Source organism: Gadus chalcogrammus, chromosome 5 (genome assembly GCF_026213295.1).
Source record: "Gadus chalcogrammus isolate NIFS_2021 chromosome 5, NIFS_Gcha_1.0, whole genome shotgun sequence".
In the NCBI taxonomy this organism is placed as follows: Eukaryota; Metazoa; Chordata; class Actinopteri; order Gadiformes; family Gadidae; genus Gadus; species Gadus chalcogrammus.
The window spans coordinates 1,166,930-1,192,133 of NC_079416.1; the positions used below are offsets into that span (position 1 = coordinate 1,166,930).

Consider the following 25,204-nt stretch of genomic DNA (forward strand, 5'->3'; position numbering starts at 1 on the left):
ACAGTACAAAATCTGCACAGGTTCTTAAATTGGATAATAGGGACTTTAAGCAGCAACGTTTTATGGGAGGAGTGGTCACTGGGCATCAGTGCCCCTCCCCCCCCCCCCCCCCTTCCCGTCCAGAGGAGTGGACACTGGGCATCAGTGCCCCCCCCCTGTATTAAATGGAGTTTTAAGGAATACCTTTGTTATTTGATATAAAGGGACATTTCAAGCAATAATACAAAGAAGCAATCGGCATATACATATTTTTTATATGTTTATACTGATTGTTATGTAAGGGATAATGTAGGCCTATAGAACGCCGGTCATTATTGGGAAAATAAGCCCCGACAGGGCGAACCGGACACCGACGCAAAGCGGAGGTGTCTTGCTTCGCCATGAAGGGGCTTATTTTCGATAATGACCGGCGACGTTCTGTACATTATCCCACTTATTACACTGCTACTTGCCAAAACGAAAAAATAACTTCACACGGTGTCTTTTTAAAATGTGTTTGTTACCAGCATTCGAACTGTTGATCAGCAGAGAAATAGTCTGCTAAATAAGTTGTTGTTGCTTAGCAACCTAGTACGCTGGGGTTGATAAGTTACCTTACTACTTGCGGAGTTATACGAAAGACGGCAAAGAAATCCACTTCATTTGCCAGCGGTCAATTATTATACCATTGAGTTGCATATCTCTGAAGTTGATGTCAGTCGTTCATGAGTCAGTTCAATGTTATAAGCATAAAGTCAAAGTCAAGATTTGTAATAAATGTCCTTGTGCAGAATAAATCCTGCGATCGAGACTAATGAAAGCTTGGTTTCTTGGCTCGATTCTTAAAAAGCAGACCACAGGATTTATGGCAACACACCCTCTTGGCTAGCAATAATAGAGGACACTTGCGAAAAACTGGTAAAAAATGCATCCGTCTCATGATCATCGAACTTGACATGAGGTTTCATAAAGTCTCAAACATTTTATTCACGCCACAAAATCACTCGCACACACACACAGTCCCACTTCGGGGGTCATCACTGTATTCCCCGGCTGGACCTTTTTCTTGGTCCAAGTGCAAAATGGGAGAAGAACAACAACAATCCTCAGGCTTCACACATTCATGTATAGCAGGTTAGACAGGCAAGTCGCCCACCACCATTTCATCACGCATGTGTTTTACATGGGCCAGTTTACGAGCTGAGAAAATGTGAATTAGTATTGTAAAGTACACAAAAGTATGACATTTTCTTTTTACAAACAGTGGGATCTTAAACTAGATTTAGCATGATACTCAACTGTATCTTTATTTAATTGTATTAAAGTACTGTACATTCTTACAAATTTGTACTACTGTTAACATTCCCAGTGGTACAAATAATCGGACAACACAAACAAAAATACCCTCAGCTTTTTTTCATAAACAAAATATTGGTTGATATTTGCATAAGGTAATGTACCTTAACATAAATGCTTTGACTACTTTAATAATATGAATATTTTTTTATTACTTGCAGCTAAAGCTTAATCAGATCAAAAGTACTCCACTGTACATTTCCTGATAGTCCAGTTCATCAGGACATATTGGGTGTGGTTTCATGCGAGTTTCACAGTTCATTTGTAGCACACCCAAAGGAACATTAAGGCCATTGAAAGTTCATCAACAACCTTTATTGATAATCGGACCTCTCTTTAGGAATCGGAGCATTCCTAGTTGAACCAGATAACCCACCACATCAAACGACTCAAAACAAAAGAATCGTGTGGAAATGCAGCTTCTTGAATTGGTGCCCAGTGGATTATGTTGGTCATAATCATGAGTTCTCCCTGTGGTTCCGCTGTAGTTTGTAGTTAATGTTATTTGATTGCCGTTAAAACAAAACACTTCACACTCATGTCTCAGCCTACATGTGTAAATGCATCCCTCTTATAACCTTCTCTATAGCCACCAATACAGTGAAACGACCTAGTGATGTTACCGAGTTCAAAACGGTGTGTGGGGGTTGTCCATCAAGCATTAGTCAAGCCACACATTTCCCAAGATGGTGCTTGACATATGAAGAACGATGTGTTTGTTTGTACTGTAAGGCACCGTGTTATACATAAGGGTAGGGTAAGTGGTATTAGTCAGTGTCGATAGGTCATAAAGATGGAGTACAGACAGACAGTAGAGGGAACATATAAGATTGTAATTAATCTTGTATGTTCCCTCTCCCGCAGTCCTCCGTCTCCCTGCCTCCTCCGTCTTGTCTTCTTCCCCCTTGTTGTATCCCAGTATCCTCCTTCGTTTGTCACCTCTCCCTTTGTATCCCAGTATCCTCCTCCATCTGTCATCTTCCCAATTTTGTACCCAAGTATCCTCCTCCCTCATAACTTCCTGCACATCCCTCTCTCTCTGGCCAGACCCTTTCCATCTTCTAGTTGTGTTATTAGCATCAAACGCACAGGATGAGAAAATGTCATGTCAATTTTTATCCATCTACCCATTAGCGGCCTGACAATGAAAACCTCAAACCAAACTGAACTGCAACCTGCTATGTTGTGTTTTAGAGGTGTTGAGCCAGTGTTACACTGGGATGGAAAATGGTGATGGTTTTCACAGTGAAACCACCAAACTCTAGTTTGTAAACCAATAACCACATCATTGGTTTTCGCTTTCAGAGGGGAGCTCAAAATTACATGAGTTTCCTCTAGTTGCATATTTCTTAAAAGTTCCCCCTCCTTTCTGTTCATTAAGATGGCAAATCTTTGGTCGAGAGCACACGTCCACACAGCGTATTTAATGGTAGCTTTAGTTCAACTTTGAAAGTAAGGTCAGGATACATCAAGCACTGAGAACAATCAAGCCAGCGCATCCTCTACGGTGGTTTCCTTGTATCTGCTCTCTCCAAAGACGAGAGTGAGCAGGGAATGAAGTCCAGCAGTGGATCGTTGTGGATGGCCGACCGAGCCCAAGAAGTCAGTAGCAAGTATCCAGTTGGAAGTTCACGTCGGCGTTACCAAAACGGACTCCGGTATGCCATTCAGCATTTTAGTAGGCGTATTGTGCCATGTGGAATGAGTCATGTAGAGTGTATGAAGGAAGGGCCAATATATAATCATCCTTACACCTCCAGGTTCAACAATAGCTGAATGTTGAAGAACTCCAGATATATAATAAAATAATGCATTTTGATGAGCTCATTGAATCTTCAGTACGGTTCGGTACAATGACAATATCCAGGTGCAGTTTTCTGTATGCAGGGGTAAGCTGTTTAAAGAGCCCGTATAAAGCCCAGCCAGTAGGGTTGTAGCAGGGTATTGTTTAAGTAGCCCACACAGAGCCCAGCCAGTAGGGTTGTAGCAGGGTGTTGTTTAAGTAGCCCGTACAGAGCCAAGCCAGTAGGGTTGTAGCAGGGTACCCCCCCAGTTAAAGACAAGAACTCAACAAGATCAGCACACCATCCAAGTTGAGTCCAGGATTTAGACACAGCCGTACTCGTACCAAACGGTCTGGGGGTCGTTGTTGGGGTCCGGGGAGGCTGGTTTGCTATCGAGACGTTCGGCAGAAGCACACCGTGCTATCTCACCGCCTTTATCGTTGCCCTCCCTCCGCCCCTCCCTCTGCTCGGGCTCGTCATCAGAGCGTGGTGATTGGACCGCCCTCACCGGCGACACCATGGCAACCTCTCCTCGATGGTGATAGGAGAGCGAAGTGGTAGAGATGGAGGTTGGAACTCTTTCTCTCTCCCTCTCTCTCTCTCTTTCTGCGTACCTCTCCGTTTGCAGATTGAGAGAGGATGAGTGGTGGAGAGGAGCCGTCGGACACCCTCCCTCTCCCGGTAAGCTGCCTGAACCGGCGACGCATGCAGAAAGTGGACGTTGGCTGCCGTTGGTCGGCCCCCCTGGTCTTCTGAGCAGGACCTCCGGTTGGCCCAGGGGGCTGTCGTCTGCACGGTAGACGTCCGCTCCGTTGGAACGGAGCAGGTCGGCCGAGGCCAGGCTGTAGGCCCTGCTCGGTGATTGGCTGTAGGCCCTGCTCGGTGATTGGCTGTAGGCCCTGCTCGGTGATTGGCTGGGTGTTTGACCTACAGGGAGGCGGGGAAAAGGCTTAACGGTCTGGCCTGGCCTCTGATTGCCCGGCTGGACGGTGGGTGTGACATAATGGGTGGGAAGGGCCTGTTCCCGCTCAGCCGGGGCCGAGAGGGCGGGACTTCTGGTGAAATAGTCGGCCATCAAATCTTCCTTGCTGCCGGTGGAGACCTGTTGGAAATGGTGATTCAAATAAGATAGAACCTTATTCAGTATTGTTCACATTGGCTCATTCTAGTTCATATTTTTCTTATATTGGTGTGGTTGATTTGCATATAGAGTGAATGGCCCAAATTCGGAGGGGAATTGATGCGTCAGTTTTACGGCCAAATAAGGTTGTTACCGTCGGAGGGGACTGTATGTTGCTCTCTTGTAGAAACTGTTCCAGGGACACCATCTCACTTCCTGGAGAGGAGGAGCGGGGAGGCTTTGCCCGGAGGCCGGAGGTCCCCCGCTGTGGTTGAGCTCTCTGAGGGGTGTGGTCATAAGGGAGGGTGGAGCTACGCGACAGGGAGGGCTGTGATTTACTCAGAGCCATGACATCGTCGCTAGAGAGGCTGGAAGAGCGACAATGGCGATCTGAGGTCTCTGTCCAGAGAGAGATTATTGATTAGTAGTGATCAAGGGCTATTGTTTTATCATCGACTTTTAAATGTTATGTACAAAGTTTAGTCCAAAAATAACATCACAATCAATGACATATGGTTGTGTGAGTGAGGTACTGTGTATACCCCTATAGTAGACAGGGGAGTTGGAGCCGGAGGTGTTGTGGCTCAAGTCAATCGATCCTGGACGACCATTCAGGTGGCCACGGTGACCCAAAATGGAGTCTGGGGAATTGAGATGCAAGTCCTCATTGAAAACCAAACCTGGAAAATAATCACAAATCCACATGGTAGTTAAGGAATAGCCTACATAAATCCAATGCATTTAACTAGGGACACACGTTTAAAAAGGAAATGCTGCCCCTGCAAGGTTCTGTCGCTTATTGGAACAGATCAGTCAATCTTAATCTTAATATGGCTTTCAGTGTTTGGTTGTTGAACACAACATGAAACTACGAACATTTTTAATGTTGGAGGATTGAGGACAAATAGGGTCATAGAAAAGCTTGATGAATGTTTAATAGTCGACCAATTAAAACACTGTTTAATGCATGCTTTCTTAGAACAGTTATCAGAGGCGCTTCTTACGGAGCATTCAATTAAACTGATAAAGGAAAAAAGTATTACATTTACCATTCAGAGAGTAAATTTATGGATTTAAAAAACATTATTAACGGCTATTAAAAGAGGTCTTTTAAAAGAGATAAAGTAGTATAACTATTTCAATACTGAGAATTGCTATACCAGAGGCCCCCACTCTAATTATACCAGTATGGTAATAATTACAATTATTGGAATAGGTTGATCTCATGTATCAACAAAGAGGTGTGGCTGGGTAATGTTGGGATACTTTTAACAATGTGTGGATTTATTTTCCAAGATATTTTGGTTTTAATTATAAACTTCAATCACGTTGACAGAGTTTTGGAAATCTATTTTTAGAAGGGCGGCAGAGATAGATTAATTGTATTTTTGGTGTTTGGGCTCTCATTTGTTTTTGAGTATGCCTTTGAATGAGTTCAACACTGGTTCAACATATATGCAAGTACGCTTGAGCTTGGTGGAAAAATATGAAGGAAATGGAGTGTAATCTGTAGACTTTATTCACCTAGCGGCCATATTGGGGAGTTTGGTGGGGGAAACCTTGTATAATTTTTGGAAACCATGAAAACCCAATGCATTATTTTTTCTGTCTTTAATCGATTAACTCAGCTAGCATTTAAAACACATTTCGATTTAGTGTTCTTGATTTATTGGATTTCCCCAAAATTCTAAGTTTCCACATACAACTTTCTAATATGGCCACAAGGTGGCTTTAATGATCCATAAAAATGCATTTTTGATAAGTTTAATGCATTATGTATTAAAAGTCTTTAAATGGGTAAGTTATTAGTCCTTCATTCATTCTTTCTGTGGCACAATTCTTCCTCCATGAATGCAACTCTACAATAGAGAAATTAATACAAGCAGTGTTGCCTTACCTCTGGGCCTGCACCCAGCTCCTTGTGCCTGCCTGGAGCTAGAGTTACCCCCCAGGCCCAGGGCCGGTTGGCTGGGAGTACAACTGAGAGCTTGCTGTCCTGAGAAGATTCAATCCATACAATCAGCTGACTAAACTTTGTCTTCTCCTATTTGTTATAATTTTTGAGTGAACAATGGAAGGCTACGACATCCATTACTATCGTTAGACGTTAGCAACATTTTCATTACTATTTTTAATAAACTGCCAAGTTTGCAACTCAAGCTATACCAATGTTGAAACGAAGGACAAACAAATATAAAATGATGACCTTGTCCCTCTTCTTCAGTTACATTCTCATTGCTGCCCCCTGGTGTACTATTACGGTACAAGCCTCGTCCCCTGTCACTCAAACCTGTAGAAAGACACAATGGCCCTCATTTATCAAACAAACGTACAAATGAGCGCAAATCTGAACGCATGATTCATCTTACGATAGGACCCACGTGAGATTTACGAAACCTTCGTATCACACCACTCCCAGCGTACGAAGGATCTTGGTGTTGATAAATACGGCGGCTGAGATCGATCGTAATAAACGTAACACGCCCATATAAAAGCACGTCTTCAGAAGTCTCGCCCCTAACTTTTACGACATGGAGAAACGTCCAACGGTAAAATCGAGGAATTTTTCCGAGACCCAAATGGAGACGCTCGGGTCACTGGTGGATGCGAACCGTCTGGTTTTATTTGGTAGCCTAAAAGCTGGCATTAAAGGCCAGCAAAAGAATGCTATATGGAATGAAATAACTGTTGCAGTGAATAGTGTTTCCAATGTTCGTCGGGCTACGGAAGAGGTTTGTTAATTAAATTAATTAAATAATAAATTAAATGTACAACTTCTGTTATCCAGCTTAAAACATTTCACATATATGCTATTGTTTGCATTCCGTTAAAGTTATTTAATTCCGAATAAGATGAAGAAAAAATGGTCCGACATGAAGCTCAGCACCAAAAAACGTGTTGCGGCTGTGAAGCCGGCCAAGCAAGAAACGGGGGGAGGCCGGTGCAGTGCGACTGCAGCGTAACTCACCGAGATGACTCTGACCATGTAGTGCGCCCTGATGTAGACGATGCCCAACGTTGCTATTTTGGAAAATAAAATAATCGTGCGTGCCCCCAGGCCATCGGGCTACCATGTTCAGGATTGACATTCTGGCATCGCAAATAATCGGAACATTAACTGAATGGTAGCTTTTGCGGTTGATGTACGCGTAATCATTAATAGATGGTTCATACGCACATGGGTACAATCAACCGCACCAATCACATTTGGAAACCTAGCAATAGCATAACAATCCCGTTTGATTCCAGTTTGCTGATCGTTATTATATGGGAATTTAATATAACGTTCGGAGAGGGACATTATAGCTGCCAAAACTGCTGGCATGGTTCGGCAAATACTTGGCTGGGAAATAGCAGACCTGTCCCCGATCTCCCGATGCAAGATCCCGGTGGCCAAAAATCCCAAGGTAGAGCAAACCTGCACAGGTATTGCGCTTGATCGCCTAGTTTCTCGCCTTAACTGTGGCTCCAAAGCATTGCATAGCTCCATCAGGAGATGCCTTGGGAGACGAAAACGACTCAAGAGCCATTCATCGCCCTCCTTAAAAAAATCGGCGCGGTCTCGAAAAACTCTCTCGTCTGTGCGTTGAGGTCCTTAACAGAGCCAGATCTGCCATCGCTGAGACACGACCACCTATTGGCAAAGCTCCTTACTCGTTAATATAGACAGCTGAATAAACATTTCACCTGTCACATTCTAATTATTTTCATAGCAATACTGTTTTTAATTAGGCCTGACTTGATTGTAATTGTTTGAACGGCTGGGCTAATTCCAATTTATTTAGTAATTAATACAGATGTTGAACATGGGCTACTTGTGCTGCACTATTCATCATTGAAATACCCGTATGTTGCGCCAAAAAAACTTGCGTACACGAGCTCAGACCTGACGTGAGATTTCATCGCAGCCTGCACTCACGTTCAAATTGATAAATGCCAAGCTCAACGTTGAAATGAGCGTACGTCCATTTTACGCACGTTTTCTGTCGTACGCTCGTTTGATAAATGAGGGCCAATGTGATTCAGATGTAGCAGTTTTTATCATCCTACTCCAGGCACTATTAGGCCCAAAGCACTGTATGGGTAGAAGCTTAGAACCATGGCAACAAAAATAACTGTGGGTTGAAAATCTATTGGAAAGCGTAAGTCTGCACTTAAACAGTTAACAATTATTTTATGTTTGGAGGACCACAGTTAGTCTAGCAGAGACAGAGACAGCTATTAACAGTTGGATACAGGACTTAAGCACTTTCTGCATCCAAGCAGGACTGAAGTGCACAGCTTATGACATGACGGACGGAAGTACAGCAGGTTGGATGATTGAAACCATGTTATCATTAGGTAAAGCAGGCAGAAGGAGATTGAGGAGAGGATCAAAGAAAACACACAGAACCCATTACAAAACGGAAGCTCAGATCACAGAGACCCGAAAGGGAAGCGGCCATGGGAATACAATTCAAAACAACACGTAGGTCCTTGACAGAAATAAAAGGAAGCATTCACCACATGGTTCTTCATGATGCCATGGCAACTAACGCTCAACTCATTCAACAGAAAGATTACCTCCGTTTTCATCAAAACAACAACTGTTTGGAGAAAGCTTCTACTGCCCAGTATATACCACTGACCATTGGGCGATGAAGGAACACATCTGATTGAAAGTGGTTACCGAAGATGTGGGTTTAAGGCAGGTGTGACATGTGTTGGAGGCCAGACATGGCCCTGCAGCATTATTTATAGTCTTGATGCGCCGTTTGTCAAGTGCAGTAGCAGTCCATGCAAGGCCTTTGCCTTCAGGTTGTGTATGCGTACTTCCCGCACTCAAACATTTGGGCTAAACATTTTCAGAAGTGTGCGACATGCACCATCCGGCGTTTCATATTTGCATGGCAACTTTAAATTAGGGTTAAAGTGTTAGCGCTTCAGAGCAGTTAACATAGCAGAGGATATTATGTTCCGTCCATCAGAGAATATATACAGCAGCACAGGTTCTACAGTGGACCACTGAGCAGCTCTCAGAGGACCAGTGAGCAGCTCTCAGAGGACCAGTGAGCAGCTCTCAGAGGACCAGTGAGCAGCTCTCAGAGGACCAGTGAGCAGCTCTCAGGTCAATGGACCAGTGAGCAGCTCTCAGTGGACCAGTGAGCAGCTCTCAGGTCAATGGACCAGTGAGCAGCTCTCAGTGGACCAGTGAGCAGCTCTCAGTGGACCAGTGAGCAGCTTTCAGTGGACCAGTGAGCAGCTCTCAGTGGACCAGTGAGCAGCTCTCAGAGGACCAGTGAGCAGCTCCCAGGTCAGTGGACCAGTGAGCAGCTCTCAGGTCAGTGGACCAGTGAGCAGCTCTCAGAGGACCAGTGAGCAGCTCTCAGAGGACCAGTGAGCAGCTCTCAGAGGACCAGTGAGAAGCTCTCAGAGGACCAGTGAGCAGCTCTCAGGTCAGAGGACCAGTGAGCAGCTCTCAGGTCAGAGGACCAGTGAGCAGCTCTCAGAGGACCAGTGAGCAGAGGACCAGTGAGCAGCTCTCAGAGGACCAGTGAGCAGAGGACCAGTGGACCAGTGAGCAGCTCTCAGTGGACCAGTGAGCAGCTTTCAGTGGACCAGTGAGCAGCTCTCAGTGGACCAGTGAGCAGCTCTCAGAGGACCAGTGAGCAGCTCTCAGGTCAGAGGACCAGTGAGCAGCTCTCAGGTCAGAGGACCAGTGAGCAGAGGACCAGTGAGCAGCTCTCAGAGGACCAGTGAGCAGCTCTCAGAGGACCAGTGAGCAGCTCTCAGAGGACCAGTGAGCAGCTCTCAGAGGACCAGTGAGCAGCTCTCAGAGGACCAGTGAGCAGCTCTCAGAGGACCAGTGAGCAGCTCTCAGAGGACCAGTGAGCAGCTCTCGGAGGTGCCGTTCAGTCTGAATACAGCCGAGCCAATGCATTACATATTTGTTCTCCAAAGCAGCTGATTGACAACATTGATGGAAGGCAATTCTACACCTAACCCCCCCCCCCCCCCCCCCCCCCCCCCCTACTTACTGTCCTACGCGCTGGCTGAGGATTTGCACCTGGTTTGGTCCTGAGTGTGCTTTAATTGAAACCGTTCAGTTCAAGTCGGTTGTCGATGTGTACTGTGTGTACATATATCTGTGTCTATTTTTGCAAAAGCTAAAATAAATAAATTCAATAAATAATTGAAGTTAGTGTTCTTGGGTCTGGTGGTTGGAGGTCAACGTGATGAGGAGTATGCGCTGGATATGACATCAGAGCCCTCCCCCTGCAGTGATTGGCTGAGTGATGGGCGTGACGGGAGTGATTGGTTGAGTGATGATGTCAACGTTGGGGAGGTCAGCCGAGGACCACAGTCGGAGTCGTCTAGAAAGAGAGAGGCGTGGCGGGCGCATAGCAGGGTGAGAGGTGGATGAGGGGAGGAGCTTGTCTTGACTTTTGCTGCGCAGGAAATTGAAGCTTTTCAGGTTGGAAGGTACTGAGGGGGAGAGAAACGGAGCGTCGGAATAAAAAGGGGAAAATATAGGAATACAATGAACATGACAGGAGAGGAAGATGACAAAAGGAAGATAAGAAATTACAGATAAGATAGAGAGAGGGAATATAAAGGGAGAAATTCCAGCACGATGGATAGCGGAGTTGCAATTTAGAGGCATAAAGAGAAATGGGAAAATGGGAATGAATTGAGTTAATATTGACAGACTACAGACTATAAGGAAACATGCAATTAGAGTAAAATCAGAATGCAATACGATTCTGTAAAGAGTAAACCCAGAAGAAGAAATTATCTTAAAAAGAGACAAGCAACAAACTGGAGTCAATATTAATGTAATTATCGTGATATGAACTGTTTAGATTATTACCGAACATAAAAGGTGTATATGTAATGAAAAAATATATATTCTAGAGAGAAGAAGTGGGCACAGTGCTGTCACTTAAAGGGGTAGATAGGAATTTTGGACATAGGGCCTGATTCCAAAGTTAGCCTTGGTGTTCTTTATCATTGGAGAAGGTTTTCAACACATTTCATTCAGTCCTTCTAGTTGCAGAGTTCGCCCGTGCTAGGCTAGCGCACAGCAACGGGCAATACTAGCCTGCTAATAAAACAGTCTTACCCACTCCACAGTACACCCGAGGTAAATCAATTATAACGCCAGACAATAGATGTAAAAGTCTGTGTTGATAGAATAATGTTATTAAACTAACCTCGCATCGCATGAATCATCGCATTTTGAGGGACTACTTTCTCAATAGCAGCGGAATATAACTTAGGTATCAGTCCGCCGCTGCCGTAGACTACTACCAGGAATACAACACTGTTGCTGAGACACAGCAGATACCTCAAAATGCAATGCAATGCAAGGTTGGTTTTATTTCTAACATTATTCTATCAACACAGATATTTACATCTGCCGAGTTGATTTACCTCGGGTGTACTGTGGAGTGGGTAAGACTGTTTTATTAGCAGGCTAGTATTGCCCGTTGCCGTGCGCTAGCCTAGCACGAGCGAACTCTGCAGTCCGAAGGACTGAATGAAATGTGTTGAAAACTGTCTCCAATGATAAAGAACACCATGGCTAACTTGGGAATCAGGCCCTGTGTCCAAAATTCCGAACTACCCTTTTAAACATAATACTAAAGGGTATAAAGACCTATATTATTGTGTCTCACCTTGGAAGGAACTTATGTTATAGATATATACACTAGAATTTGTGCCCATGAAATGTTACAAATTCATTTTATTCTCCTTTGTGATGTTAAACAATTACCACTTTAATTTTTACTTCAAATAAACTCCTAAATGAGTTTTTGTCAGAGAGACCTTTATCTCACAGCAGAAAGGACAACATGGTTTATTATGTCAAGCCCCGTAAGGGCGGACAAACAATAGGCTTGTGCAGATTCAATAAAAGAACAAAACTAATGTTAATCTCCATGTTAATCTCAGTGTAGGAAACTGCTTTAAGACAACCTACTGCATTCAGAGCATGTTCACGTTCATAATGTGGCAAATTAGATCCAACAACTGTTTGGCAACTCAATACCTATATCTAAATAATATAATATAATGTATAGGTATCTATACAATATAATATATAATATCACAGCCAAAAATTGTGTGGGCCTCCGGATGATATTATGAATTAAAGACTGCGTCGGGTTCTCGGACGTCACGATACTTCCACAACAAGTAAAGACTCGTAGTGGAGGTTATCTCGGCCAGAGTCCTGCACGGGTTCGGGTACCCGACGGTTGACACGCACAATTTCGATGAAGCGGAGAGTACTGTGTCGGACACAGGTGCTGGTCGGATCGGACGCCTTAACAGCGCGGGTCGGTCGCGGGTTTTGCGATTACAGCAAGACTACTCCGGAGATTACAGCGAGACTACTCCACTGGAGATGTTATGCCGGAGCAGAGTAAACTAAAACCGTCCACAGTGGATGATGTGCTTTCACACATCGGCGTCGGTTTCAATTTATAGCGGGTCTGGTTGGGTACGGAATGTAATTCGCGGGTATCGGCGGGTGTGGGTTTGCAAATAAGACCTGTGTATTGATTCTCGTCCATGGTTGAGAAAGAATTGGGGGAAGAAACGTTGGCTTTGACTCTCTGAAGTCCAGATTGAACTGCACCTTCAGATTGATGTGGTGTGCGGTTGTCTCCCACTGGAGCCCAGCTGCCCGCTGCCGCGAGGCCCCACCACCTCCTCGGCAGCGGGCAGCGCCGAGGCCCCACCGCCCCGCGGACAGCAGGAGATAATCGCGGGCAACAATGCCTTTCTCCTCCATGTCGGAGTTCAGTCTATCTCAGATTGATGTGGAAGTGGAAGAACCAGAAACGTCGGAGAACCCAACACAGTCGTTTGAGAGGATATTATGAATTAACGACTGCGTCAGGTTCTCCGACGTCTGGGCCTTCCACATCAATCTGAAGTTGCAATTCAATCTGGACTTCAGAGAGTCAAAGCCAACGTTTCTTCCCCCAATTCCTTTTAAAATCTACTTCTGTCATGGTCGGACGTTTGAGTCGGTCTAGTTCTCTAGCTAAGCGGTGAAGAAACATGGCGGACATTGTGTTTACTTCTCGTACGCGAGCTCCCGCCCCAACTCATTCCTTATTGGTGGGCTTACAAATTTGCGGAACTAGAGGTTTGTAGTCCTCGGCCCTTCTAGAAGGCAAGCAAAGTTCTACTGATATGACGTCAAACGCGTCATTTGACGTCAGGTCAGGAGAAATGTATGTACAGCTCGGCCAAGGGAAGAAAACTTTTCTTAAATATTATAATAGCGATTTTATAATGATAAAACACCAGTTCTGTATCGGTGAAGTATTCCTTTAAGCAGGAGTACTTGGGGTTAAGAGGGAGAGCAGGAATCACCACATGGGAGGCTCTGGGAGTACTGTACCACTGACGAGAGAGAGTAGCATTGATTACCAACACAGTGTACCGACTACCGATATTTGCATTGTTATGTCTGACTTATAGACATGAATCGCCCCGGATGTATAGGATAATGAATTCAGGCTAAAACATCCCCCTTTGACAATGGTGAAATAAGCACACAGTTATAACTTATCATTTATTTTGGTTCTGCCCTGAGAGCTATAGATCTGACAAACCTACAAGTCATATGATTATCCCCAGTAACTCCCAGGCAGCAGAAGGCCACCACACAGTCTACCCTCTACCTACCATCACTACTTCAAACTACAACCGCTGAAAGGCTGTAGTTTGCTGGGCAATGCTAAAAGTTTTGTTTGGGTGGGGGGGAACGTGTGTGTCTGTGTCTGTCTGAGGGAGAGAAAGAGGGCATGCTGTTACCTCGGCCGCCCGGTGTGAGTGCTGGCGACATGAGAACGGGACTGCTGTGCTGATTGAAGACTTGGCTGCCATTGTCTGGCGTGTCACTTCCCATCCGCGGGGGGAGCGGTGGCGGGTGGTCGTCGTTGGGCAGGAGCAGGGGCGGTGGCGAGGGCAGGGGGATGTCTGGGGCGCTCCTGGCCCTCTCCCAGTCTTCATCCTTGTCCCTGCTGCCGCTCTCCTTCCGTGGTTTGATGAGCTTAGCCAGCGCCTTGGCCCCCGACCAGTGGCTCCTCCTGGTCAAAACGCACACCGGGACCCATCACACCGGGACCCGTCGCACCGGGACCACACTATTTCTACTTCCTTTCGCTCTATAAAATGATGAAATGCTGTACGATAGAGACTCGGAAATGGTTGCTTTATATTAGAGCGATTAAGAGCGAGACTTCACACATTAATTATTTTGTGTTTAAACACCAAAAGTCATAGAACACCTCTTCTTTGTGAAACAAAGATAGATCTCTATGTATTTACTTTTTAGGCGTTGGGTCGTGGAACTTGTACTGGTCCATAATCTTCTCCTCCAGCTTCTCCTTGTGGCGCCGCAGAGCATTCAGCTTATCACTGAAGTTAAGGGTTAGAACACACAACATGACTCCAGTAGCTACACGTGATAACAGGATTAAGCTACATGCAGTATCAGTAGATACCATGTTGCTCCATACAGATACTGTAAACCCATCTACATATTATAAGAAGCAGGAGAAGTCATTTGGACAAAGTGGTTATATCAATCCCAACAGATGTCGCGTCGTCGAAGGCTGTGACGATGAAAAACATTCATAAAAGGTAAAGTCATTCAAACTTAAACAGGGCAAAACGCTGAGGAAAAAAAAGGGAGGAGGCGCGGTGAACACAACTAGATCCACATCTTCAGGATATAAACCCTGCTTTACATCATACATGGTTAAAAAAAAACAAGACCAGGGTAGTGCATAAAACAGGCCTTGAGGCAGAGCACAGGGGACCCAGCAGAACTTACGGGCCCCCAGCCGAGCATAGGGGCCCCCAGCAGAGCATAGGGGCCCCCAGCAGAGCACAGGGGCCCCCAGCAGAGCACAGGGGCCCCCAGCAGAGCATAGGGGCCTCCAGCAGAGCAGGGCCCCCAGCAGAGCATAGGGCCCCCCAGCAGAGACCATCCAGAGCACAGTTGTAGTTACATGTAGAGCTTCTGCTCGGCGTGGTACAGCTCCTTGCTCTCCATGCTCCTCTCCAGCAGGGCGTGGTTCTGCTGGCTCAGCAGGCTGATCTGGCTCAGTAGGTGGTGATTCTCCTCCTCCAGGTTCCCCTTCAGTCGACTCAGCAGCTACACGCACACACACACCCAACACACCATCAAAAGAGAGAAGCCCAGCAGCACAACAGGACCGAGGTTGTATTGAACCAGACAAGGACCTGTGCATAAGGATTGATCTCCTTGAAAGAACAACACTAGAACAAATACATTTAATAACAGTTATCACGCAACTGAGACACATAAACCCCCATAAAATACTCGGAAATGAAGAACCACCAAGTGACGACCCAAACACACGTCATTACCTCACAATGGTTATCCAGCTTGACCATCGATAGGTCCACAACTCGGTGCTGCTCCATCAGCGAATCATATTGCTTCATACATTGGCTTGTTTCTGTTTTGGCGGAGCTTAGCAAGGTCTTCAGCTCATTGTTTCGGTGCTGCAGCCCCTCAATCTCCGCATTATGCTGGGATTGGCTTTGTGTCATTCTGGTGAGAGGGATTTAAAGTCAAAAGTAATGAATGATGGTTAGAGGACTGTCATTCCACACACATATTCAAAACATGATTCAAATCAACATATAGACAGACAAAGAATGGTTAATCCCAGAGTCTCTGAAAATACAAAAGGATAGGAAGCGTTGCTGTTCCTTAAAGGCTGAATTATACTTCTGCGTCTAACAGCTGTGGGAAGCGTGGCTCTGCGTCAAGACGTGTACACTGAAGTCACAGTTCGGTTTATACCTCGGTTCAGACATCACGGTTCAGTACGAGTGCAGTACAATGAAGGGAAAAGAAAAAAAAAAAAATGCAAAAGGCAATTCTTTTTTTATTGTCTCAGGTTGTACCAGCTAGTGCATACAGTCTCTCCCCTGAGCTAGCTGCCACAGCCTGAACCGTATCGCGATAGCCACGGCAGCTACGTTAGCATTGTGACCTCATAGCAGCCCGACATAGTTTAGCCTCCTAATAAATCAAAGGAAAAAGGAGAAAGCGAACAATGAGCAAAGATCAAACATGTAGGACGTCCAAGAAGGACGGCAAACTTTTGCTTTGGCCGAGATATCACGCTGGGAGAATGTCTGGTCCGACTGTGTCTTAGTCTGTATGAGTTTTACTGCTCTGTGCTCATCCCTGAGGAGCTCTGAGGGCGCCTCTTTCCTTATTGGTTTGGGAAATCAATCCTTTCTGTCAATCACCGGTGATTCAATGCAACACTGAAATGTAGGAGGGAGGAGCAGAGAGGGAGGGTGGAGGGAGGGAGGAGCAGAGAGGGAGGAGGAGAGAGGGAGGGAGGAGGAGAGAGGGAGGAGGAGAAAGGGAGGGAGGAGGAGAGAGGGAGGGAGGAGGAGAGAGGGAGGATGAAGGATGGAGCAGGGAGGATGGAGCAGAGATGGAGGCTGCAGGAAGGGAGGGTGAGGGAGGAGCAAAGAGGCAGGAGAGAGTGGTCTTATACTCCCACTCTCTCAGAGAGGGAGTATAAGACAACCACTACAGATGGACTGGGGGATTTCTATCTATTAAATATATACTTAGGAGCAGGTCCCAACATACCGGTCTACTTCTGCCTTAAGTTGCAGACTCTCTTGCTGCAGGAGCCGATTATTTTCCACCTCCTGGTTTAGCTCTTCCTTCTCTTTCTGGCCACGCCCCTCCTGTGCCTCCCACTTCTCTTTGTGCTGCAGTAAGGAACAGTACCTTTGGTTGGAGAGATGAGGGGAAAAGGAGAATAAAGGAGAAATCTTGAATACAAGCAAAGCAATTTTTAAATGAATTTAATTAATTAACCTGAATAAAGAGTGCTTAATTTAACTGAACCTAATAAATCAAGTTAATACAGCGGTCGCTAGATCTTAGGATTAATGCCTCTGGAATCTAATTTTATCACATAATTACACTTACAGAATATAGTGCAGTACAATTACTTGCCAACAGGGGCTCAGAACAATGTAGAAACCAAATTACAACTACAGAATAACTAGCCACGTGAGACCATCCTGATCTCACATTCTGTGTCTCTCTGCAGAGTCTGTCTTTGAGTCCGTTCAAAGCCTTTTCCAAAAATGTGAAAACGAAAGTGGCCACATTGGTTTGGCTCATGACGAACAAGGACCACTGCATTTCACCCAAAGAAAATACAGAAATGGGAAGTTCAGATCTATGGAACAATCAAAACCGTCAGAAATAAACTCAATAACGATGTTAAAAGACATACAAAAAATACACAGAAGTTGGTTTTGGGATTATAATCAGTTTCGGATTATAATCAGTTTTTTTAAGTAAAGGTCTACTCGCGTTACTTGGGCACGCAAACCACAAACTTTTCTCGCACGAGTGATTCAGCATCAAGCGAAATTCTAGGGGGAGTTGAAATGATTAAACTCAAGCGAATTCTGAATTTGCATGCTTCGAGTAGAATGCCCTGTGGACTCACTTGTTGTGCAGCGCCCTGTGCTCGCCCTCCAGTGCCCTCTGCTTGACCTTCAGGGCGGCGTGCTGGCTGATGAGCTGCTCGTACTCGTGTGCCTGCCGCTCGTGGACGTTGAGCAGACGCTCGTGGTCACTCAGCACGTTCTCACGGCCCTGCCACGCTTCGTCGCGCTGACGGTGCCACGACTCCACCTCTGTCTCCAGGGCCACCACCTGCCCCTGAAGCACTGCATTCTGGGCCATGAGGGAGGCACTCTGTGAGGAGAGCGTGGAGTTCTCCACCTGAGATCACATGGGGCATAAACATTTAGCACAACAAATGTAATGACCTATACTAATTAACTATTGGCATTATGATATTAGGGGCATTCGGGCAACCCTGAGTTGCCAAAACGAAATAATAACTTCACAGCGTGTCTTTTTACAATTTATTTGTTACGAGCATTCGTAGTGTTGATCAACGGAGAAATAGTCTGCCAAAGATGTTGAGGTCGCTTAGCAACTGAGATCTCTGGAGTTGATAAGTTACCGGACTACTTGCGGAGTGATACGAAAGACAGCAAAAAGTCCACTTTCCTTGACAGCGGTCAATTATACTCAGCAAAGGTGAATTATCAAAGATAATTCACTGCTGGAAGTTGTGAAGGGCCCATGCAAGTGAACGGAGCGTTCCACGGCACTGAGAAGAGCCGTGTAATAAACGGTTATATTTGATACGGCTGTGTGACTTTGGGAGTGTGTGTGGATGATGGCTGGTTTAAGCAGCCTCACTTGGCCCGAGTCAGACTGATTGGACTCTTGGGCTGGGTGAAGTAGCACACCTGTTAAAGGGGAAATCCAGTGTTAAATGGATCTGGGATATGTTCAGTATGATAACGAGTTTGAACCTTCGTTGGGTAGCAAAAGACGGATGTAGGGCTGTACACGTGAACAAAGGAACTGAGTGAGTTCTGTGTTCGTCAATCGACTTACGAGTCTTACAAACAAGATGGTGTTGACGGGTGGACTACTGAAGGTGTAAAATCTCCTTTTTAATAAACCTGTACACTTTTTTGCTCCTCAACGAACGTTCAAATTTATTTATCACATAGCCTGCATTAATGGAGTCATTTTGTAGCTTTTATAGCTGCTAGGCGTAAAGGGTTTAATGTTCAAAGGGGGATTTTTTTGGGTGGGGGATGAGCCGCGGCGGGGGTCGTGATCGTGATTTCCGGTCAGTGCACCATGGAGTATTTGATTTCAATAATCATTCTCTGCAGTATCAATTCACAAATAGCAGCTGCGCTTTCTCACTCTCTTCTCTCAGACAGCGACTTAAAACACACATAGCAACAGCGCCTCATAGCCCCTAGCAGTGAACCAGTCTCAATGCTGTGTGACGGTGTTAGCTAAGAGTTAGCCAACACAGCTAGCATTTCAAGTGCAGCGCCTCCACGACCGGTTTTGGTGGAGAAGGAAAACGGCAGGAGTGCCGTTTAAAATAACTTTAGATTTGAGGCAAATAACCAAAACGCATGTTTACTCATATGCAACAACAAGTTTTCATTAAAAAAAATGTTTTTTCTAAAGTATAAAATGATCTAAAAACTTAACTCATTCTCAGTGTATAGATCAGACAGTAGGGCAACAGCCTGAATGAAAATAAGCACCACCTGTAAAATAACTTCCTGCTTAGCACCCTGGAGAGGCCATGTTACTGTCCTCCAGCTGTGGAGGTATTGTGGCATCCCGCCACTTAAACCTCGGCCCGGGCGGGTCCGAGGTGGGTTGATTGATGGCATATACCACCGCCACCCACTGAGTGGCGACGAAGAGCATCACTGTCTCCCCAATCAGCGAGATTGGGGGACACCTGGTCGGTGGAAGAGGAGCCATTTTAAAAGGAGCACGAGGTCTGACATTTGGGAGACCAGTGCCGTGTTCCAATACCCGTACTTCCATGAGTATACTTAAAGGAAGTACACTATCCGTACTCACTTGAGTACGCTAATTTTTTAGATGTGAGTGCTGTTCCAAATCGAGTACTCTGTGGTGCACTTACCGGAAATGACGATCACGACTGCCGCCGTGGCTCCTCCCCCGCAATAAACATCCCGCTTTGAACGGTGAACTCTTTACGCCTAGCAGCTATAAAAAGCTGTAAAAAAATATAAAAACTACAAAATGACTATTAATGCAGGCTATGTGGAAAATGCGCCGACTTTGGCTCAGCCTGGCTCCGCCTCTTCCGCTACGTAGCTAAGATGGCTGCCGTTGAGTACGGGGAGTGTCCTTCGATCCACACTTCACGATTAGCCCGTTTTGAGTACGGCATCCGGGTCCTTGAAGTATACTTCTTTTCGCCGGATCTGAATTGGAACGTACTGTTTACTCAAATTTTGGCTAGTAAGTGCGGACAGTACGGGTATTGGAACACGGCACAGGAACGGGAGCGAGGAAGTAGGAAGCGCTCTGGTCCGAGAGCGACTAGAGGCCCACGGAGGCCCTAGAGACCGCGATTAGTATAATCTGTCTAAGATCTATGCAATAAATGCAGAGTGCGGCTTAACCCTCACTACCACGTGTGATTCGTACCTGGAACCCGGCTCATTGGGGTAACGGGTTGCCACAGTATCCTCTACAGACTTTGGGTATGTGATAAAAAAAAAAAAGGTATCGTATCGAAGTTAGAAAATCTAGCATTGGGACAGCACTACTCTACAGTAAACACCAGCACTACTACCTGTAGTCTGGCCGTCTGTGTGTGCAGGCTGGTGTTCTGCTCCTGCAGTGAGACGGTGTGTCTCTGCTGGGCGGCCATCTGACTGTTGAGGGAGCTATTCTGGTTGTCCAGCTGCTTCAGCTGCTCCTTCAGGAGGCTGCTCTCCGTCTGCAAGGAGGAGTTCTGGGGGGAGGAGAGAGGTTCAGGTTAAAGCGGGATCAAAGTTATTCAAATGTGACATGGCCCATATAAACTGAGACTGGTTCCAGTGGGTATTTAGCTTTGTTAAAGGGCCCTATAAAGCACCAGGTGTGATCTGCCATTACAACCGTTGGAAAATCTGCCTTCTCCTTTGACTTAGTGACATCACAAGTGAAAGATGCATGATGGATGGATAAGTAACATTAGCTATAGTCCATTTGGTAGGCTGGAAGACTGATCTATCCAGCATACATCTAGACCAGGGGTGCCCAACCAGTCGATCGCGGTCTACCAGTAGATCGCCGACAGATCCCAAGTCGATCGCGAGGGGTGAAGAAAAAAAAAAAAAAAAAGTTTTTTTTTTTTTTTTTATGAAATTAAATTTGCGCGGGACATATACGCGCGGTAGCGCATGTGCTGTTAACAGCAGTTGAAAGCCGTCAACAGTAGTTACACACTCCTAAACGTTGGCATGGCTGAGGGGAAACAAGCTAAGACCTACCATTTTCACCCTGAGTGGGAGGAAGATTATTGATTATCGTTGAGAAGGTGCCGTGCGCAGACGGAATGAAACCCCCACTGAAGTCCGTAGGTTCACGATACAACCCCCCCCCCCCGTCAACAATTGTTCTCTACCCCCCCCCCCCCCCCCCCCCCCCCTGGCTTGAAGGTAGGTTTGCTGGTAGATCTCGTAGATCTACTTGAAAAGTAGATCTTGGGTCAAAAAAGGTTGGGCACCCCTGATCTAGACGGACAATCCCAACTGATGTCTTTAAGGAAGAGGGAAGGGGAGATTTTCAAACGGCTTGAAATGGCTAATCACACTCACACTTGGTCAGATAATAGGGGCTCTTTAAGACTAATATATATATAATATATATATCAGTGGAGGCTTCTCCATTAAGGAGGGGGAGGAAGATTCAATTCAATTCAATTCAAATTACTTTATTTTTCCGTTAGGAACTTCAGATGTGGAGGAGCAGCAGGGTGTGTCCATACCCAACAGTACATACAATAAACAAAAGAAAAACACGCACACACTCGCAAACATACACCATCAGCCCTGCAGAAAATAAAAATAAAAATCCTTGCCTAAGCCTAATAAATAAATAGTATTATTACCTCCATAGTGGAGGATGAATAAATAAATAATTTAAAAAGATTCCAGGTATTAAAACAAGAGGATACAGTTCAAGGAGGGGTTAAACCATTCAAGAGTCTTATGGATGCCGGGACAAAACTTGACAGAGCTCCGTTTGTCCTTACTGTAGGGGCTCTGTATCTGCGGCCTGAGGGTAAGAGGGAATACTGGCTGTGTAGAGTGTGTGTGATGTCAAGGGTGATTTGTGTTGATTTCTGCTTAGTCCTTTTGTTGTATATATTGATGAGGGATTCCTGCTGTTGTCCAATTATTTTGCTGCTCAGTTTGATGATTCTGTTTAGTGGGTTCCTATGGATGTTGGACAGTGCTCCGAACCAGGAGGTGATGTTAAAGGTGATTATGGATTCAATGAAACATCTGTAGAATGCTGTCAGAAGGGATTGGTGGACCTGGAGTTTGCAGAGTTTACGAAGGAAAAAGAGACGTTGCTGGCACTTGGAGTGGATGATATCAGTATTTGTTTTGAAGTTCAGTTTGTGATCGATTGTTGTCCCAAGGTATCTGTATGTGTCAACCCTCTCTATCGGCTGGTTGTTAACAGTCAGAGTGGGGAAGGTGGAGGGGGCCTTATGGAAGTCTATAATTAGTTATTTTGTTTTGGTGATGTTGAGGTCAAGGCAGTTCCGCCTGCACCAGTCTAAAAAGGTGGCCAGCTCGGACTCTAACTGATCTAATAAGTTGGTGGAGTCCATGATGACAGTGTAGTCAGAATACTTGATGTATGTGATGTCTGGGTTTGTGCTTCTGCAGTCGTTGGTGTAGAGTGTATAAAGAACTGTTGAGATGACAGAGCCCTGTGGAGCACCTGTAGAGATCCTTCTGGATGAGCTAAGGTGGCCGTTAACTCTCACTCTCTGGTGTCTGTCTGTCAGGAATGAGAGGACCCAGAGTATGAGGTGGGGATTGACATCCATCTGGCTTAGTTTTTGTCCCATTAGAAGATCCTTCAAGTGTCAAGATCACGTTGGTGCTGCTATCCGACTTTCCTTGCTAGGCACCATGCCTATAGATCAGGTTGTTTGAAATAATGTTCTGGTTCTTTTACTAGTTTGTTACTCTGAATGCTCTGTTTGATATTGTGGAAAGGGTGTTAGTGAATGGCATCACTTTTGGTCTTGAGTCTTTTCTTAAAACAATTGTAACTGAAAATAAACGTAGCTAAATAACCTCCAATAACTTCAGTCATTGAGGGCAATGACCCAATGATAGGCCCAGATTTTTTTATTTACTTTTACAAATCAAGAGTAGGCCTGATTTGACTAATGGGCTTTGCATCCTTTCCTTCGGCCCTTGTAGTCCAAGTCATGCTGCCCATCAGCTTTCAAAGTACAATGCTGCCACTGGTGGATTTCTATCAATTCACATAATTATCCCTCCCTGCTATTTTGTAGTTCATCAAAACACCCTGAAACAACTTGAGTCTCACATACTTATGCCACCATACGCCACTAGCAGTGGCGTATGAACACGACAACAGTCTCGATTTTTGACGTATACCTACTGAATTCATAACAGCACAGGATAAAAACACATCTTTGATAACACATTTGTAAACACAACAAGAGGAAGCTCCGACACACAAGTGCGGCTGTCTTTTACACATTAACAATAACTGCTCGGAGCGCGATATGCGGAGCGCATGTCGTCCATGCGGACACAGCCTATATAAACGAACAATCTGTGAGGCCGACCTCCAACACGGCATGCTGCTCTTTTTATTCCTTACGGAAAGAAAATTACAAGTAGTCTCGCAGCTCTCCGTTACCGTTGCAGCTGCTTCTGTCAGCCGTGCTGTATAAGTCCCCAAACAGGCTGCCCATCGCGCCCAGCGCAGCAGCAGACTTTTCTCCCTGTCGTGTGCGATCAGTGTCGGTCTCCGTTTCAGTGAGTTTGTGTGAGAGGCTTTCAGTCACGAGATGTTTCTGTGCAGGGGAAAGGTGGACTAACCGGGAGAAGCGGGGATCCAGGAGGGCCGCTTTATTGAGGAGAAGCCACTCGCCGCTCTCTTCTTTATAGCGCATTTTTACAGTTCGAATGGAGAATTACACTTCGAATTCGAACTTTTCACCCCACCTTCGAACGAATATTCGAACTTCGAATAAAAAGTGACAGCCCTAATATATATATATATATATACACACTATACATCAGTGGAGGCTTCTCCAGTGAGGAGAGGGAGGAAGATCCTCCTTAACATTGTTGAGAATAAAAAATGCAGATTGCCAGGCTAATAATGAATTGATGCCCTTAAAAATGATTACTTTAATGCATATGCAAAGATATGTAATGTTCGTTTCCCTCGGTAAAAGGACATTAGCAGCCCCTATCGCCTATTGACAATTACTTCAGGGAGGACGTTCCTCCCTCAGCCTCCATTGACCCCCATTCATTTGCCCAAAAGTGTTGGCGGCCGGTGAATAACATGGGGTTCAATGGGAGAGAGGAGGAAAGTCCTCCTCTGATTGGGTGGGACTAGCTAAGGCAGGGATGGGCAACTTTCATGATAAAGAGGGCCACATTTTTCATCATAACCATCGGAGGGCCACATGACTGCACACTTCAACTAAACGTGAGCCGAGAGAAGCTACACAATTTTGAATTTGGTAGATATGATTTCCTGTATTCTGGTGCATTTTGGGGATGGCCACTACCTAAAAAATCATCCAGAATCATAACCTATGTACGGTATGTTAATTGAACCAACATACATTCATTGCATGTTTTCCATGCTCAAACAGCCACATGAATGGTCAGTATTTTTATCAGTGCAAAGGGCTCACATACATCATCATTCAATGAAGTCAAAAAAACTGAAAAACAGTGGCCCAACATTAAGTGCACCAACTCAATGAACTCAAACCCAACAAGCAGTTGTAGTAGTTGTAGTGGTGACTTAAGTGGATATCTTTAAAGAGCCCATGCCATTAAAATCACATTTTTCCTGTTGTTTGTTAAATAACATAGGTCTGAATAAGTTTGTGAGCTGTGGTAAGTCTGAAATCTATGCAGTTTGTCTACTGAATGCAATAGGCAATGAAAGGAAAAAGGCAGAAGAAATGAGCCGATCTGGATAAGGTGACACTGTGACGTAGCGTTGTCAAACTATTATTCATGGCCCTGCCCACTTGGTTGGTTCGTAACCACCCACAAGAATTCTGAAGGAGTCGTGATTGAGCTAGTGCTAAATGCTAATACGTGTATGGTAGTTGCTTAGTTCGTAGTAACAGGCTAGTTACAGAATTTTGAATGCAATGGCAGAACGACATCGAAGTACATGAACTGCGACATGCTGCCTGCCGCCGGTTGCCGCGGCGCGAGGCACCACCGCCGCGAAGCACCACCGCCCGGCAGCGGGCAGCCGGGCGGTGGTGCCTTG

General features: G+C 45.4%; 1 protein-coding gene across 1 annotated transcript in view; it reads right to left on the reverse strand.

The window, feature by feature from the left end:
* Window positions 1-380: 380 nt before the first annotated feature.
* The window catches only part of ccdc88c (coiled-coil domain containing 88C), a gene marked incomplete at its 5' end in the record, with an annotated part of 40,422 nt that continues 15,598 nt past the window's right edge, over window positions 381-25,204 (reverse strand). Inside the window, 12 exons of the mRNA XM_056590534.1 lie at window positions 381-4,221; window positions 4,394-4,638; window positions 4,782-4,919; window positions 6,137-6,235; window positions 6,446-6,529; window positions 14,053-14,327; window positions 14,569-14,658; window positions 15,255-15,400; window positions 15,637-15,823; window positions 16,889-17,032; window positions 17,769-18,046; window positions 20,487-20,648. Coding sequence (XP_056446509.1) covers window positions 3,442-4,221; window positions 4,394-4,638; window positions 4,782-4,919; window positions 6,137-6,235; window positions 6,446-6,529; window positions 14,053-14,327; window positions 14,569-14,658; window positions 15,255-15,400; window positions 15,637-15,823; window positions 16,889-17,032; window positions 17,769-18,046; window positions 20,487-20,648 — 2,628 coding nt within the window. The remainder of the gene's footprint in view (window positions 4,222-4,393; window positions 4,639-4,781; window positions 4,920-6,136; window positions 6,236-6,445; window positions 6,530-14,052; window positions 14,328-14,568; window positions 14,659-15,254; window positions 15,401-15,636; window positions 15,824-16,888; window positions 17,033-17,768; window positions 18,047-20,486; window positions 20,649-25,204) is intronic.